Consider the following 17,582-nt stretch of genomic DNA (forward strand, 5'->3'; position numbering starts at 1 on the left):
TACAACAATACAGGAACTAGAGAACGAAGCATCATACAAATACCTTGGAGTCGAAGATGATCACCAAATATGTCACAAACAAATGTGCAAAAAAATTGCCAAAGAATACCTGCATAGAAACATACCTGAAAACATACCTCTCACCGAGAAACAAAATCAAAGCGATAAATCAACTAACAATACCAGTACTCCAGTACAGTTGCAGAATAATTAACTGGCCACAAGTAGAAATCAATAAACTATATATCAAAACAAAGAAACTCTTCACTATCCACAAAATGTGTTACAAAAATCAGTGCATCCTGAAAATATACCTACCGAGACAAGGAGGAGGTAGCGGCTTGATGGAGCTCAACCAAATGCACAGAATGACAACTGTAGGTTTGGCTGAGTAAGTGAAAAGTTCAACAGACTACTGATTCCAGTTTGTACACAAACACAAAGACAACAAGCCAGAAAAGGTATCCCTAACTCACCAAGCAAAACATTTCCAAAGAGTGCAAAAAGAAGATGTCACACATGAAACCGAACAGCAACAAATACAGCCCCAACGATTGCAAAAAAAGACACAAAAATATTAAGCGAAATATCAACAGATATACTCTGACAACTCGGAGAACGATAAAAGAGCAGGAAGAAGAGAGTTGGACAGATTAGGCACAAACAAAGAAAGCTCATTGGAATGGTAAATAAGAGGTCAGCTCAACTGGGATGGCAAACGAATCGTAATAAATGCCCAAGACCAAGGACGTTATCCCAATGTTTTTAAGAATATGGCAGGACTGAGTCAATCGGAGGTGTAGATTTTGGAAGGTAGAAACAGAAAACACGAGTCACCTCCTCTCGGGATGTAAAAAAAACTCATGTCAGAACAGCTGTACACACAAAAGCACAACAAGGTATGTGGAGTAATCCACTGGCACATCTGAAGAAATTTAATATCCCAGTTTCAGAAAACTCTTGGAAATGTGAACCAAAAGCAATCATTGAAAACAAGGACGTAATGGTCACGCATGACCTAATGATCCCATCAAGCGTGAACGTTGAAAACAAAGCATTGCAATTGGATTATAATTCCTTTGGTACAGAAAATAAAATACAGCATTGCTAATTGAGGTGTCAGTACCAAGCGATTTTGGCTTAAACAACATGGAAATCAGGCAAATGACCAAATACCAAGATCAAGAAGTCAAAAGATCTTGGAAATTGAAGAACGCCAAAATTGTACCGGTGATTGTAGGAGCAACGGGAATGAGAAAAGAAGAATCTCAGTGAGATCTTAAAAAACATTCCTGGAAATATCACTACAAAAAACTACAGTTGGAAGCTGTCCGGGGCTCATGACGATCCTGAAAAGAGTCCTCAGCACAAAACTTTCAGAACAAGAAAACTTCACAACTTGGTCCATGAATTGTGCTCCTTGGTCCCTGACTGAAACGGACATGGATACTTCGAGACCTGATAGGATTCTGCACATGGAGATAACAACCAACGACACACAAACAAGACACAAACAAACAAAGCACCTCGTGGTTGCACCACCATCACCAAGCAAAATGCACAACATTCGACGCTTAGTCAGAACTGGAAGCAACCATGGTGGAACCAATGAGACCACTTCACAGAGTGAGGAGACTGTGGGACAAGGAATTTTATCCGATTCTATATTCATCATATTGAATGGTGTGTCATGAAAGGAAACCGTTTTATAGATCATAACGTTTTCTCTTTATGAGTTGCACTCTCTTCACAATAAAATTCTCCTCACTGGTTCCCACAACCATGCAAATGTACTTAGAGACATTTGTACGTATATTTACATGGTTCTGTGAACTAAGACACAACTTGACCACCTGTAAGTCATTCGTTATCGTCATAATCAGTGTCTTTTCAGTCAACTGCAGAACGAAAATGTCCCTCTATTCACGTTGGTGTTGGCATACCGGCCACGCTTGCCAAGTACGGGTTGGAAAGAGAGTCGGGGCAGGAATTTGTCATTTGTTCGGAGTGCCCACGATAACTCACCTACACTTTACAAAAGACACAGGGTGATGTTTAACGTCCACCAACGTGCAATGCTGACAGATGGGTCCTCAGGCTTGACGTTCATCCGATGGACGGTGCACGTCAATGGACATTGATGCATCACCCAACATGCGAAACATCATGAAAGGCCAGTGTGCATACTTCTAAGGTGTCCTGCAAGCCTTTGTTAAGTCATGAGTCTGCTGGTAATCGCAAAATCATAAAAGGTAATCTAATTGATCGCCAAGAGAGAAGGATGGGCGATCAAAGTTTTTGTGATAGCCAGCTGGAGCTGATTGGGTAAAAGGCTGAAACGTCGCATTTCGAGTGACTTTATTTCCAGTACTTATCCAATCTATTAATGCTTTTGTTCAACTATGTGGAGACACCACAGGCGTTCTCTCCTTTTTGTGGTTCAAAATGTTTTGGTTGTTACAAATGGCATCACAGTTTAGGAAGATGTTTTTCCTTGTACTATACTTCATGCTTTAATTTATCAATGTTTTAAGTTATTTTATTGCTGTTTTAGCATAACCCCAAATCAAGTTTGTAATCAATGCCTGCACTCTGATGGTGATGTATACTTTTAAGATACACAAATCTATTGATGAATGATTCAAGAGGAATGACAGGGTTTAAGGCATCTTTCATGACCATAACAATTATCTAATTTCAATATTATTTCTGTTAATAATACAATTTATATAATTTGAGAAGTGTCTGTGTGATTGTTCAGCATCTATGCACTCCTGAACTGCTGGATGGAATGAGTTGAAAACAGGTGTTGGTTTTAGGAGGTAAAGAAAAAGCAAGAAGATAGGCACTTCTCTGGAGTTTCAAGGTGGGAGGAAGACCCCAATTCTCTCCATGCAAATGCATCTGGCATAGCGCTGCTCATGGTGTGAGGGGTTATTGCAAATCATAACTAGAACAGCACTCTGTAGTGCACATACCTCTGCCAAGTTGAACTGTTTACGTTTTGTATCCCACTCATAGGCCGGATCTGCTGACCTGAACCAAAATCTAATCAGCTTGTTCTTGCCACCTATTCAACTCATCCACCTAGTTTTGTTATAATCTGTCCACAACTTTTTGAGATACTATGCTATTATATATGTTTCGATATATATATATATATATATATATATATATATATATATATATATATATATATATATATATATATATATATATATACATATATATATATCTCTGGAAAAAATTGAGACCACTGCAAAATTATTCGTTTTTCTGGTTTTACTATTTATAGGTATGTGTTTGAGTAAAATGAACATTTTTGTTTTATTCTATAAACTCTGACAACATTTCTCCCAAATTCTGAATAAAAATATTGTCATTTCGAGCATTTATTTGCAGAAAATGACAACTGGTCAAAATAACAACAAAGATTCAGTGTTTTCAGACCTCAAATAATACAAACAAAAGTTCATATTCATTTTTAAACAACACAACACTAATATTTTAACTTAGGAAGAGTTCAGAAATCAATATTTTGTGGAATAACCCTGATTTTCAATCACAGCTTTCATGCGTCTTGGCATGCTCTCCACCAGTCTTTCACATTGCTGTTGGGTGACTTTATGCCACTCCTGGCGCAAAAAAATCAAGCAGCTCGGCTTTGTTTGATGGCTTGTGACCATCCATTTTCCTCTTGATCACATTACAGAGGTTTTCAATGGGGTTCAGGTCTGGAGATTGGGCTGGCCATGACAGGGTCTTGATCTGATGGTCCTCCATCCACACCTTGATTGACCTGGCTGTGTGGCATGGAGCATTATCCTGCTGGAAAAACCAATCCTCAGAGTTGGGGAACATTGTCAGAGCAGAAGGAAGCAAGTGTTCTTCCAGGACAACCTTGTACGTGGCTTGATTCATGAGTCCTTCTCAAAGACAAATCTGCCCGATTCCAGCCTTGCTGAAGCACCCCCAGATTATCACCGATCCTCCACCAAATTTCACAGTGGGTGCGAGACACTGTGGCTTGTAGGCCTCTCCAGGTCTCCGTCTAACCATTAGACGACCAGGTTTTGGTCTGAAAATTGGACTCATCAGAGAAGATGACCTTACTCCAGTCTTCCACGGTCCAATCCTTATGGTCTTTTGCAAACCTCAGCCTGGCTCTTCTTTGCTTCTCATTGACGAAGGGCTTTTTTCTAGCTTTGCACGACTTAAGCCCTGCCCCAAGGAGCCTGTTTCAAACCGTCCTCGCCGTGCACGTCACCCCAGCTGCCGTTTGCCATTCTTTTTGTAGGTCACTTGATGTCATCCTACGGTTGTTGAGTGACATTCGAATGAGTTGGCGGTCATCCCGGTCAGTGGAAAGTCGTTTTCGCCCTCTGCCAGTCTGTTGCTTTGTTATCCCCAATGTCTGCTGCTTGACCTTGTTCTTATGAACCGCCGTCTTTGAAATTTTAAGGATGGAAGCAACGTGACGCTCACTGTATCCCTCTGCCAGTAAAGCCAGAATTGAACCCTTCTCTTCCTCACTCAAAACTTTTCTTTTCAACTCTCTTGGCATGGTCAATAGTTTTTTGTTTTTTTTTCCAATTACTTTTGAGGTACTACGAGCACTGTTTTTGCCTTCCAGCTGGTCCTATTGCAAGGGGATAGTGATGACCACAGTAGTGGTTTTTATACTTTTCCTTGTTAAATATGATTTGGTTCAGGTGATCACCTAATCAGTACCTCACTAAGTAGAATGAGGTGTGCCTGTGTTGGAATTGATCAGACACTGGAATGGAATGGCTGCCATGCATATGGAGATGCTGATTTAATTTTATTTTGGAGTGGTCTCATTTTTTTTCCAGAGCTGTATATATATATATATATATATATATATATATATATATATATATATATATATATATATATATATATATATATATATATATATATATATATATATATATATATATATATATATATATATATATATATATATATATATATATATATATATTGTTGCGGATTTCGCGCCCGCCGGCGTGCTGACGGCCACGTAACTCGAATCGCGGCGCGTCACCCACCGGACGGACAATCCAGTCGTGACCCTCTCGGACTAACGCCGGGAACCAGTCACGGGTGGACCTTTCGGTCTCACCGCGATCGAGCCAATCAGCCCCCGCGTGGGATAGGGTTGCTCGCCGACCCGACCTACCTAAGTACCCACGCGGAGGGTAGACCGGGCGATCGCACCTCGCCGCAGGTCGACTTCGGACACGGGCCACTTAAGCGACCCGTTCCGTACTATCAGAATAACCGAGCGGTGTTATCGTCGACCCCGACGGTTCGATTAATTATCGGGCGTATTCAGCCCACTACCAACCCTTTACGTGAAGCAAGATGAGGATTCAATGGGAGAAAAAGACGAAGCGAAGCGGGAGAACAGTTCAATAATAAAGCACATTTATTCGCGGCATACGGGAAACACACATATTGAATTACACCAAAAGCACACAGAAAAAACACAATGCAATTTACACAAAAAGCAAATATAAAAGTGAAAACACAGTGCAGAGCTAATACCGACTACCGAGCACACGGCAACACTTATACAATTCTACTTCACAGACGGCGCCGACAACACATACCCAAAACCAAGGAAAAGAAATACCCTCAAGGATGAGGCGGGCCTGAGGCTGAGACCGGGTCGCGCCTACCCGTCTGGTGATGAGACGCGGAGCGGCGATGGCGCCTCACTCCGCGGGCCTCGCGGACAGTGTCTGGCAGGGGGTGGGAAAGGGGCCCCCTTGGTCGCACTATCTCAGCGCGGGGGGGGAAACAGGAGGGGGTTGCTGATGCTCGGGGTATAGAGGATCTTTATTATGTGCGACGAGCGTCTCCACCTCGGCCAGGTCGCGCTGTCGGCCTTCCTCGGGCGTGCAGCTCCCGGCACTGTCGCGAGCACCCCCTCGTCTGCCTTCGCCGCTGCCGCCTCTCCGCCTCTGGACTCTCCACCCTGGACTCTTCTTTGGGCTCTCCTCGTTCGACTCTCTTCAGCTTCTCCAGCTACTGCAGGCTTCGGGCTCCAGACTTCCATACCGCTCTGACTGACGAACACGGTCCTTTTATCCCCCCGTAGCTTCGCCTTTGACCCCCTCCCTTTGACCTTTCACCTCGCTCCCCATTGGCCCGAGAAAAAGTGGGCGTGAAGGCTTCTTGATCCACAAATTTGCATATATCGATCGTCCTGGAGGCGGGGCCAAATCGTCCCTCGCTCACCGATTGGACGGCAAAAAGTGGGCGTGTGTCGTTTTTGATCCGTTTTTGAAGCATAAAATCCGTGATTTTGTACACGCTGTTCGACGCGCCCCCTGCACGAGTCCAACACCGGTACCCACAGCGGGGCAAGAACGGTGGCGATGCTACGGTTGCGAGGTGTGACGTGAAGGTCGTGGCGGTTGTGGTGAAGCGGCGTTGTGGTTGGTGGTTGATGTTGTGGTTGTGGTGGTAATCATGGCGGTTGGTCCAAAATAAAGATAGTAAAAGAAAAACGGCTATCCTGAAGAGTCGCAGCACGCATAAATGACATGTATTCCCACTAGACAACGGGTTTGGGCCTAACTACACATATACTTGCCGAGATACCTCACCTAAGGGACCTGAATGGTGGTTTGCGAATCTGGTAACCACAACACTACCCCCTCCCCTTTTTACAGACTCGTCCCGAGTCGTCAAATTTTCGTGTGCCATCATGTGTAGTTTTCCCCTAGTACATTTTACCTACGGATCCCTGAGTGCGACATTCATGGTATTCGTGTCCCCAAAATAAATAACCTGAGGGCTGCGTAACTATCTAAACAAACTCACTCACACGGACGACTTAAATAAAATTGCCGGCGCTAAGACAACCATGCCGGGGGCGCACTCATATTTACAGTACATCTTACCTTAACTTACAAATTTTACACTAAACCATGGCCCAGGATCATTGAACTCTGCAAAAAGAAAGCAGTTAGCAGGGAGCCAGGCTGCCCGCATGCAGTCTCTGGCTCAAAACAATGCAGGTGACAGGGAACGTGGCTGGCTGCTCACACGCAGTCCAAGGCCTTCCCTTTTGAACTGAACTCAGTGAACCACAACGGTGCTTGGGCTGCACAAACGCAGTCTCCGTGCCAGCTCAAGTGGCACATGCAATGAGCACAACGAATGGATGCATGAACGGTTTGAACTGAATGCAGTGAACCACAACGGTGCATGGGCTGCACAAACGCAGTCTCCGTGCCAGCTCAAGTGGCACACGCAATGAGCACAACGAATGGATGCATGAACACAAACACGGTGCACGGGCCGCCACTGCAGGCCCGTGTTGTAGCTGCCAACAGGGCAGTTCTTGCAGCTTGCAAACTGTTGCCTTGATCCTGGCGCACATGGCAATGAACAGGGGGGGGCAAAGCAAAAATTGAACGGGGCTGGTGAACATGGGCAGTGGGCATGGCATGGCAAAGGTGAGCAGGCAAACACAGCCCGCAGAAGAAGGCCGCTGCAGGCAAACATAGCGGGCAGATGAACTGGCCGGCACAGGCCTTGAAGCAAACACGGCCAGCCGATGGCACAGGCCTTGCAGCAAAACAACAGCTGCCGATGAAGTTGGCCGGCCTCCGCCTTGAAGCAAAACACGGCCAGCCGATGAAGTTGGCCAGCTCTTGCCGTTCAGTGGAGGTTGGTGGAGGGAGTGCGGTGGTGCTGGCCACTTGGAGGGCGGGCTCGGACCTACCTACCTGTCTCCCTCCCAACCTATCGCCTTTGCCTGTCACTGTACGTACCCACTCCCTTAATTTGTCAAACCCCAATTTAGCCCCAACTTATTTTTTTGTTGTTTTTATTTTTACTTCCCCTCTATAAATCGTCCCCTAACCCCCTTTATCGTCTTTGTTCGGCTAACCTATTCTGTCACCTAGCCTACTCCCAACCCCTACGTTCCCTTCCCAGAGGGGAACAAGGGAGAGCTAACGTCCTGTGTCGAGGCCCAACGAAGCCTCAGAATGGCCTCCCCAGAGTTCGGCGATCTTTAACCAAAGTGGGTCCAGCGGCCCACAACGACAGCGAGGGGATGGATGGTGCGGAGGGGTACATCTCCTAATCTACCCTAACCATTTCACTGTTAAACTACCCCGGGGCTTTCAACAAGCGCCTCTTGCTTAAACTATTGGTTCTATAAACCCAGATTCCCGCCGCCTGTGTTGGTGTCCTTTCAATTTCTGGCCTCGCCCCCCAATTTTCTCTCCGTGCCCTCACACGGTCTCCTGGCTGGGACACGTGGCTCCCTTTGGCAGGCACGACCCTCTGCCGATTCTCCCGCTATGGCACCCCCGGGCACTACACTGCCTCCGAGCCTACCAGCTCCCTAACACCGGGGAGTGCCCCCCATGGCACCTCCCCTGAAACGCACACGTGGCAGGCCGGCCTCCCGGGCCCCTTTCCGAGGGTCACCCGTGCCCACAACACTGCCCACGCGGCTAATGGCGCCCCGGGCCCCCGCACCAAGCAGGCGCACCCGTGCCCACTACTCTATCCCGGCCCCCTATGGGCCCATGGCCTACCGCGGCCGACTAGCCTGGTGCCCGGGGTACCCACTCAGCGATACTCACCTTTCGCAGCCACGCTCCCAAGCCCGTCAACAGGACTCCTGCACCCCTCCAAATGGGTCTCGAGCCTACTTTCCCACCAACAACAAAACGACCTCCATTTTTCAATTTGACTAACCCCCTAACTCACTTTACTCTGACCCCGGGGTCCCTTGGGCGGGAGTCACTCCTCCCCCCAATCACTCATCGCACCATGCATTCCCCATTCGCTCCACTCACACAGACCCGCTGGCCTCACTCACTCACCATGTACTCACCTCACAACTCTCCTACCCTTCAACACACTCACCGCTGAACTCTGCCATCCTTCTAACTACATCCCCTAACTAACTCGTGCTCCCACGTCGTCCCTTATACTACAGCACGTTCCTTTTAACACTACGTAGCTAAACTACGTCCCCTCTACACATCCACAAGTCTGTCACTGTCTCCAAATAAATCATTTTATTTCCCAACCTAAATCTGGCTAAATCCCTCTACCTAATCCATTCCACGGACTCCATGAGGACTTACCCCTGCCCCATGAAGTCGGTCTAGCTAAGCTAACCCTTCCCCCTAACTAGTTTTCATCCTGTGCCCAGGGTAAGGGGGTCTTTCACCCCTTGCCCAGGAATCCTGTACACCCGAAAGTGAGGCTTGCTTTTTTTTTTTTCCCATGCGCAGCACCTGCGCGGCAACTCAGAGCTCGCGCACTTTGCACCTGCCCGTGACGTCATGCAGCTGCACGTGTTCCTCGTCCCTCCTTGGACGGGACCATCCGGCAGAGATACCCCTCCTGCCGGATTCCAACCCCACGTGCAGCCATGACGTCACCGTGCGCATAAAAAAAACAAGCCCCACGTCTTGAGGGGTTCCCCACGCGAACACATGTGCTTTGCCCGTTGGAGCTTAACACACACGATCGCGTGGAGAACCCGTCCGGTCCAAATCCATTTACCTGCCTAAACTTTGTCCGTCCGCGGGATCGGCAAATCCACCGCGTGCGTTTCCGGACCGGGACTTCACTCTCGCAAGCGAGCACGTGGCGGTCTCGTGCGTTGCACAGCACGAACCTCGTGCTCACTGCTGGGTGAACCCGGCACGGTCCCCGAAATAGCTACAGCCGCTACTCGGCTTTCTCTCCTCTGTCGCCATCTCCGTCTCCATTCCACACACGCATACCTGCGTGTTACGACGCACACAGTCCACTCCATCACATTCACACCGGGAGACGCGGCTGCGTGCTCCCGCATGCCAACCGACATCTCCCTCACATACCGCTCTCTCACACACACGGTCTCCCTTGCATACGGCCGTTCACTCACGCGTGCCTCACTCGCACACGTGGCTCCACGCACTCGCGGCCTTGCACACGGCCGTTCACTCACACACGCGGGGGCACTCACCCGCGGTGCCTCATCCACACTTCGTGCCTCATCCACACACGCGGGGGCACTCACCCGCGGTGCCTCATCCACACACCGTGCCTCACTCACACACGCGGGGGCACACACCTGCGGTGCCTCACTCATACACACGGCGACACTCACACACGCGGTCTCTTCCACACACGGTGCCTCACCCACACACGCGGGGGCACTAACCCGCGGTGCCTCACTCACACTCCGTGCCTCATCCACACACGGCGTGCTGGGAAGCACGTACTCCGGCACCATTGCCACCACACCACTCACACGTGGTGCCTCACTCATACTGGCCGTTTCACTCACACACACGGCCTCACTCACACACGGTGCCCCATCCACACCCGGCGTGCTGGGAAGCACGCACTCTGGCACCATCGCCACCACACCACTCACACACGGGGTCGCTTCCACACACGGGGACGCACTCACACCTTGCACCACACACACGGGGACAACCACACTGGGGATTTGTGTCCCCACAAGGGTCTCCGGGGCCTCTACACCCCCCAAGCTCTCCGTGCACCCGTCCACAGCACTCGTCCCCCTAACCTCGCAAAGCACGACCGAACTCACCTGGTCGTGACTCGCCTCAAGGGGGAAGACTCCCTCCCCTCGTTCCTGGAGGAGGCCATCCAGGTGCTCGCACCGGGTCTCTACCCAGTCCGCCAGCTCACCCCCATTATCCTCCACTACCTCTGTGTGTGTGTGTGTGCGTCACTTACCCCGTCTTCCTCGTGTAGTCTTTCCTCTATTTTTTCTATCTCCCGTGTCTCTGCCAACTCTTCACCCTTTACCTCCCTTGTCTCAACTATTATTTCCTTTGTCACGGCCTTCATGCCCGCCTGCAGGCATCGGCCCATGTTCTGCGTCTCACCCCGTAGCTCTTTCATTTCTTTTCTCATTTGCTGTGTATTCGCATCCATCGTCGTTTTCACTTCATTTGTATTTGTTGTGTATTCGCATCCATCTTTTGTGTATTCGCATCCATCTTTTGTGTATACGCATCCATCTTTTCGTTCATGCCTTTCATATCCGCATTTATTTGTTGTGTATTCGCATCCATCCTCGTTGTCATTGCCACCAGCATGGCGCATAGCTGGGCCATGTCGGGTGCGCTTGAGTGAGCCGTTTCGGCAGGGGTTGGGGAAGGGTTTTGGTGGAGAGGGGGGGGGGAGGTGTCATACACCGCGGCCGCTGCCGCACCCACCTCGGGCCCTGGGTTCAGTTGGGCGAGTCCGTGTTCCTGCACAATCAACATTTCCTGCTCGGGGATTCCATCCTGGACCATGGATCCTACACATTCTACATCCATTTCTAATACCCCCGGCTCCCGCTCGCCTTGAGACGCCATCTTGCTTCTCTTGAAGGGTTAATTTGCTCGCTCGTAATTTGGAGGGAATCGGGGGTCGCTTCTCTCACCCCTGGACCGATTCCCGTGAATTTAATTGGAGACAGGAGAGCCCGTTGTCCCGCTCTCCAATACCAGTGCCGCGAGGAGGGCGATGAATTTGTATCGCACGACCTGACACCAGTGTTGCGGATTTCGCGCCCGCCGGCGTGCTGACGGCCACGTAACTCGAATCGCGGCGCGTCGCCCACCGGACGGACAATCCAGTCGTGACCCTCTCGGACTAACGCCGGGAACCAGTCACGGGTGGACCTTTCGGTCTCACCGCGATCGAGCCAATCAGCCCCCGCGTGGGATAGGGTTGCTCGCCGACCCGACCTACCTAAGTACCCACGCGGAGGGTAGACCGGGCGATCGCACCTCGCCGCAGGTCGACTTCGGACACGGGCCACTTAAGCGACCCGTTCCGTACTATCAGAATAACCGAGCGGTGTTATCGTCGACCCCGACGGTTCGATTAATTATCGGGCGTATTCAGCCCACTACCAACCCTTTACGTGAAGCAAGATGAGGATTCAATGGGAGAAAAAGACGAAGCGAAGCGGGAGAACAGTTCAATAATAAAGCACATTTATTCGCGGCATACGGGAAACACACATATTCAATTACACCAAAAGCACACAGAAAAAAACACAATGCAATTTACACAAAAAGCAAATATAAAAGTGAAAACACAGTGCAGAGCTAATACCGACTACCGAGCACACGGCAACACTTATACAATTCTACTTCACAGACGGCGCCGACAACACATACCCAAAACCAAGGAAAAGAAATACCCTCAAGGATGAGGCGGGCCTGAGGCCGAGACCGGGTCGCGCCTACCCGTCTGGTGATGAGACGCGGAGCGGCGATGGCGCCTCACTCCGCGGGCCTCGCGGACAGTGTCTGGCAGGGGGTGGGAAAGGGGCCCCCTTGGTCGCACTATCTCAGCGCGGGGGGAAACAGGAGGGGGTTGCTGATGCTCGGGGTATAGAGGATCTTTATTATGTGCGACGAGCGTCTCCACCTCGGCCAGGTCGCGCTGTCGGCCTTCCTCGGGCGTGCAGCTCCCGGCACCGTCGCGAGCACCCCCTCGTCTGCCTTCACCGCTGCCGCCTCTCCGCCTCTGGACTCTCCACCCTGGACTCTTCTTTGGGCTCTCCTCGTTCGACTCTCTTCAGCTTCTCCAGCTACTGCAGGCTTCGGGCTCCAGACTTCCACACCGCTCTGACTGACGAACACGGTCCTTTTATCCCCCCGTAGCTTCGCCTTTGACCCCCTCCCTTTGACCTTTCACCTCGCTCCCCATTGGCCCGAGAAAAAGTGGGCGTGAAGGCTTCTTGATCCACAAATTTGCATATATCGATCGTCCTGGAGGCGGGGCCAAATCGTCCCTCGCTCACCGATTGGACGGCAAAAAGTGGGCGTGTGTCGTTTTTGATCCGTTTTTGAAGCACAAAATCCGTGATTTTGTACACGCTGTTCGACGCGCCCCCTGCACGAGTCCAACACCGGTACCCACAGCGGGGCAAGAACGGTGGCGATGCTACGGTTGCGAGGTGTGACGTGAAGGTCGTGGCGGTTGTGGTGAAGCGGCGTTGTGGTTGGTGGTTGATGTTGTGGTTGTGATCATGGCGGTTGGTCCAAAATAAAGATAGTAAAAGAAAAACGGCTATCCTGAAGAGTCGCAGCACGCATAAATGACATGTATTCCCACTAGACAACGGGTTTGGGCCTAACTACACATATACTTGCCGAGATACCTCACCTAAGGGACCTGAATGGTGGTTTGCGAATCTGGTAACCACAACAATATATATATATATATATATATATATATATATATATATATATATATATATATATATATATATATATATATAGTTGAAAGTGTGTCTGTCTGTGTCTGTGTTTGTCTGTGACCTATGCACGGGAAAAGTACTGGACTGATCCTCACCAAACTTCACATGCTGACAGAACATGTACCCGGGAGTGTCCCGATCTAAAAGAATTGTACTTCCGACTTGCGGTTTCCAAATTATGACGTAATCACCTGATTTCGTAACGTTAATTTTTCAAATTCAGCCGATTGACATGGGGCCAACGCCATTTGCAATAGAATGAAAAAATAATGCTACAGTCAATTGAAGACAATGACTTCCGACTTCCCGGTTTCCGAATTATGACGTCATCACCTGATTGTGTAACGTTAATTTTTCAAGTTCAGCCGATTGACATGGGACCAACGGAATTTACTAGAGAATGAGAATTAATTAAGTCGCAAATGATGACATGAAACCAGCCTCACATTGTTGAGGCATTATGGTTTTTTATCTGATGCGGCAATAAATCTTAACATTTTTGAACTCGAGTCTTCTGCATATAAAACATGGCGGGGAAAATATAATATTATAGTGGTGATGAAAAAAAAAAATAATGGTGGCAGCCTCTACAATTTTACCATTAATTGTGACATATACTCCTTCAGACCGCCGTCATCCACGGGATTCCTGTGCAGAGCACGGGTATCCCGGCTAGTATATATATATATATATATATATATATATATATATATATATATATATATATATATATATATATATATATATATATATATATATATAGTTTTCTCTCAATGGTGAAGACTTACTGAATAAATAAGTTAATAAAAAATCAGATCCGGATCTTCACCAAAATCTTATCGGTTCATCCTTGTCACACACCCAATGCAACCTGTCCACCAAATTTCGTCCAAATCCGTCCATAACTTTTTTGAGATATCCTGCTCACAGACAGAGAGACAAACAGGAGTGAATACATAATCTCCATGTACCTTCAGTGGCGAGGTAATAAAATACCCCATTTCTTTTAAATCTACATGAAAACCATGCACCTAAAAGTGGGGGAACGAACTCGTCCGCAAGGACGACTTCTTGGCCAGTGTATTCGACTTGAATGGCACATTCACAATCTGATCCTCGATCCTTAAACCTCCACACATGAACCTTAATGATTAAACCAAAACTCAAACCTCACCCTAATTATTTGCCCAAGTTTGGAAGAAATATTAATGACAGAAGTGAGTTAACATTGTAAGAAAAGCCTTCCAGTGTAATGACCAATATTTGCAACTTTGCAATGATATCATATAGAACAAATGATTATTCAACCAGAATACCAGGACAAGGTGTTATAAAATTATTGACATTTAAAATCAGAAAGAGCAGATAGCAAGAATGTTTTTTGGGGGTTTTTTTTTTAAGATAAAACTGTTATTCTTTGACCTTATGATTGAAAAAAGGAGTAACAAGTTATGAAAGTTCAAATCCTGAACATTATAGTGGTATTGGCTCTGAAGGGATGAGTGTAGGGTCGGATAAGAGAGAGAGGAGAGCATTGGAATGATGTGTCCCCCCAGTATCTTGGGCTGACGTCAACCAACAGTTCTGATTATGTGGTGCTTGCAGGGCAGAGGAAGAGGACGAGCGCTTGGAAAGGACTTTGGAGAAGAGTCGTGGCAAGATTGTGAAAAGGGATGACAAATGCTGTGTACAGTGAACGGTGGCCTCCGTGTGTCTGGTTACCGGACCCTCGAGATCATTCACCGTTTGAGATGAGTCGTGGAAATTTCTACGTTGTTTTTGTGGCGGGACTGCCCTCTCCTCTACCTCTTCCCCAAATGTAATGACGTATACTTTAAGGTGACGTCATTTTATGGCACATCATTGTCAATGTGAAAATGTAGAATCATATTAACCGCCGTGCTGCATTTGACGCCATGCCTCCGCTTTGGCTGCCTTGCTACCCAGATTAACTTATTGTCCGAATCACATTTTTGAAGTGACACAGACTGTGCGGCTCACAGCACTGCTCGTTCATATCCGCACTGATGCACACCATGACGGTTGGTGCGAACAGCAGCCACACACTGCATGTGATTTACTCATAATACGTTCACGAATCTTCTGCACGGATGGGCTGCGTCCTTACGAGGTCAGCTGATTGTGTGTCAGGGTAGCCATTGACAATGCGAATGAGGTCCTGCTGCATTTCAAATCCTTCACGAGAGGAGAGGTGCAATGGGGGAAGGGGGGGGTTCATTCTTTTCAGGTACATGTCCATGACCCTCTCGTGCCGATTCTATTTTTGTGATTCCTTGCTTGAATAAGTGATGATTTCATGTGCAAATGACGACCCAGGGCAGCGTCCTCATTTGGCCCATCAAACGATCTCAATTGGTCTTCGACCCGGTATATTTTGCATCTGTGTCATCGTAGCTGTGCTGCTGCTGCTACTATGCACAGTAATGCGGGCAGTTTGCTTCTTGTGCAGCTGTCCATTGGATGAAAAGTGTTTCCTGCTGTACAAAGGTCTTGTATCATTGTTGTATATTGAAATTAAAGCTGCTAGTGCTATACTCTGTCACCGTTCTCCCTCCCATACTCATACGAAAAACGTGATGAACCGCATTTCTCAAGCGGTGTGGCTCCGGCACGTACAAACAGATGCTCCAATCGTTCGGAACGAAAGTGGAGATACGCACAAAAATAAATAAATAAAATTGCACACATCTTGAGCGTGACTTTTTTTCAAGAGTGGATCTTGAATCACTGGGTCGATTGCCGTGCAATACGTTACGACAGGTAACCCCGACACGTTGCATTTCCCAGCATGAATCACGGCCCTGTCTCCTCTCTCTGTGGTCGCATCATCCGTATGCGTCTCCTCGGTTGTGCTAGCACCGCAGGCGATGGTTGTTGTAGTCGGCAACTTATTCATATTAAAGTTCATTCCACCGCAGGTTGGGTCCACACCCCTCTCCTGTTCCTTTTAACTGTAACCGGTACTGGTGTGAACGCACCTGGCTTCGTTTGACGCGTTAAAACAATTCTTGATGATAATTGTACGTTTCGTTTGTTTTTGTGTATTTATTATTTCTTCTCAATAATGGGAATAAAATTCAAACTTTCACGTCCATTGCATGGCCTCGCTCCCTGTCTCCTTTCCATTGGTCGCAATCTCAGCTCTGTCTGCTCGCCTGGAAATGGTTCAGAACAAAAAGTCATTTGACCAATGGCGGGAAGACATGCTGTTTGCTCCCACAAATTATTATGCATCTCGTATTACCTTTAACTGCACTCGCATTCTCGACAAATACAACGTACTCTCATCTACAAATACGTCTCGTGAGATCAGCAATTACAACATCTCGTGCTGGCTCCATTTACTTCTCACATTATGTGTATATATATATATATATATATATATATATATATATATATATATATATATATATATATATATATATATATATATATATATATATATATATATATATATTAAAGCAGGAGTGTCTGTCCGTCCATCCGTCCTTCTGTCCGTCCGTCCGTCCCTGAACTACTCCCTCAGTTTTGGGACTCGCGCCATCAAACCTCCTGTGGAACATTTTGGAATCTCAGCGGATGTCCTAAGGTGGGTGGGAGGTTTCATAATTACCTCAATACAATAATGATTTAAATTTTCGACGTATACGAAGTGTTTTGTATCCGCCCTTTCTCGCAGGCAGATTCGTCTGTTTTGGTTGTCACGTGAGAACGGCGTCGATATTCGTTTAACTCACGAGTGTTTGTAACATTGTATTTTATAATATTAATGGTAAAGTATTAATTTGTGATTGGATTGATGCTTTTTGGAATGAAAACAGAGAGATTGAGTTTACAGCAGAATGAAGAAATCGTGTGAGGGTTTCCACCCGTGACATTCGTGGATTCGGCATTTGCAGATTCGCCAATCGCCACTGACTTCTTGTTGGGGTCAGCTGCAGTAAGTTTTTTTTTTTGCCCAAGTCATTCACGAATCGGCTATCCATCCGTGCCTGACGTTCGGCTGAAGGTGTCACAGGAATGTGGAATTTATTGGTGCAAACTTCTTTTTCTTTTGTTTTGAAATGTAGCCCCCCCCCCCCCTCCTGTGCACAGCACAGGTACCTGACTAGTTCCACATCATGACAATCTATCTTTGCACTGTAATCCAGTTGCGTACACATGACCACATCACGTGGGAGTAGCGATCGTTCATTCTTAAATACACGTTTCCTAACAAGAAACTCCAATGCATGAGGAGGCCATTGGACCCATCACACCTTACAGTGGT

At 47.6% G+C, this 17,582-nt stretch overlaps 1 protein-coding gene and 1 long non-coding RNA gene across 16 annotated transcripts in view; one reads left to right on the forward strand and one right to left on the reverse strand.

The window, feature by feature from the left end:
• EHBP1 (EH domain binding protein 1) overlaps nucleotides 1-15,854 on the forward strand; it is a 340,218-nt gene extending 324,364 nt beyond the window's left edge. For all 15 annotated transcript variants that reach the window (XM_085887653.1, XM_085887654.1, XM_085887656.1 and 12 more), the window contains one exon: nucleotides 14,897-15,854. In XM_085887653.1, coding sequence (XP_085743779.1) covers nucleotides 14,897-14,987 — 91 coding nt within the window. In that variant the 3' untranslated portion in view covers nucleotides 14,988-15,854. The remainder of the gene's footprint in view (nucleotides 1-14,896) is intronic.
• The window catches only part of LOC147022817 (uncharacterized), a 91,110-nt gene that overhangs the window by 68,028 nt on the left and 5,500 nt on the right, over nucleotides 1-17,582 (reverse strand). The gene's annotated exons all lie outside the window — the stretch shown is intronic.

The sequence above is a fragment of the Eptatretus burgeri genome, chromosome 7 (genome assembly GCF_056783735.1).
Source record: "Eptatretus burgeri isolate ZD-2024b chromosome 7, Ebu_testis_v1, whole genome shotgun sequence".
Classification (NCBI taxonomy): domain Eukaryota; kingdom Metazoa; phylum Chordata; class Myxini; order Myxiniformes; family Myxinidae; genus Eptatretus; species Eptatretus burgeri.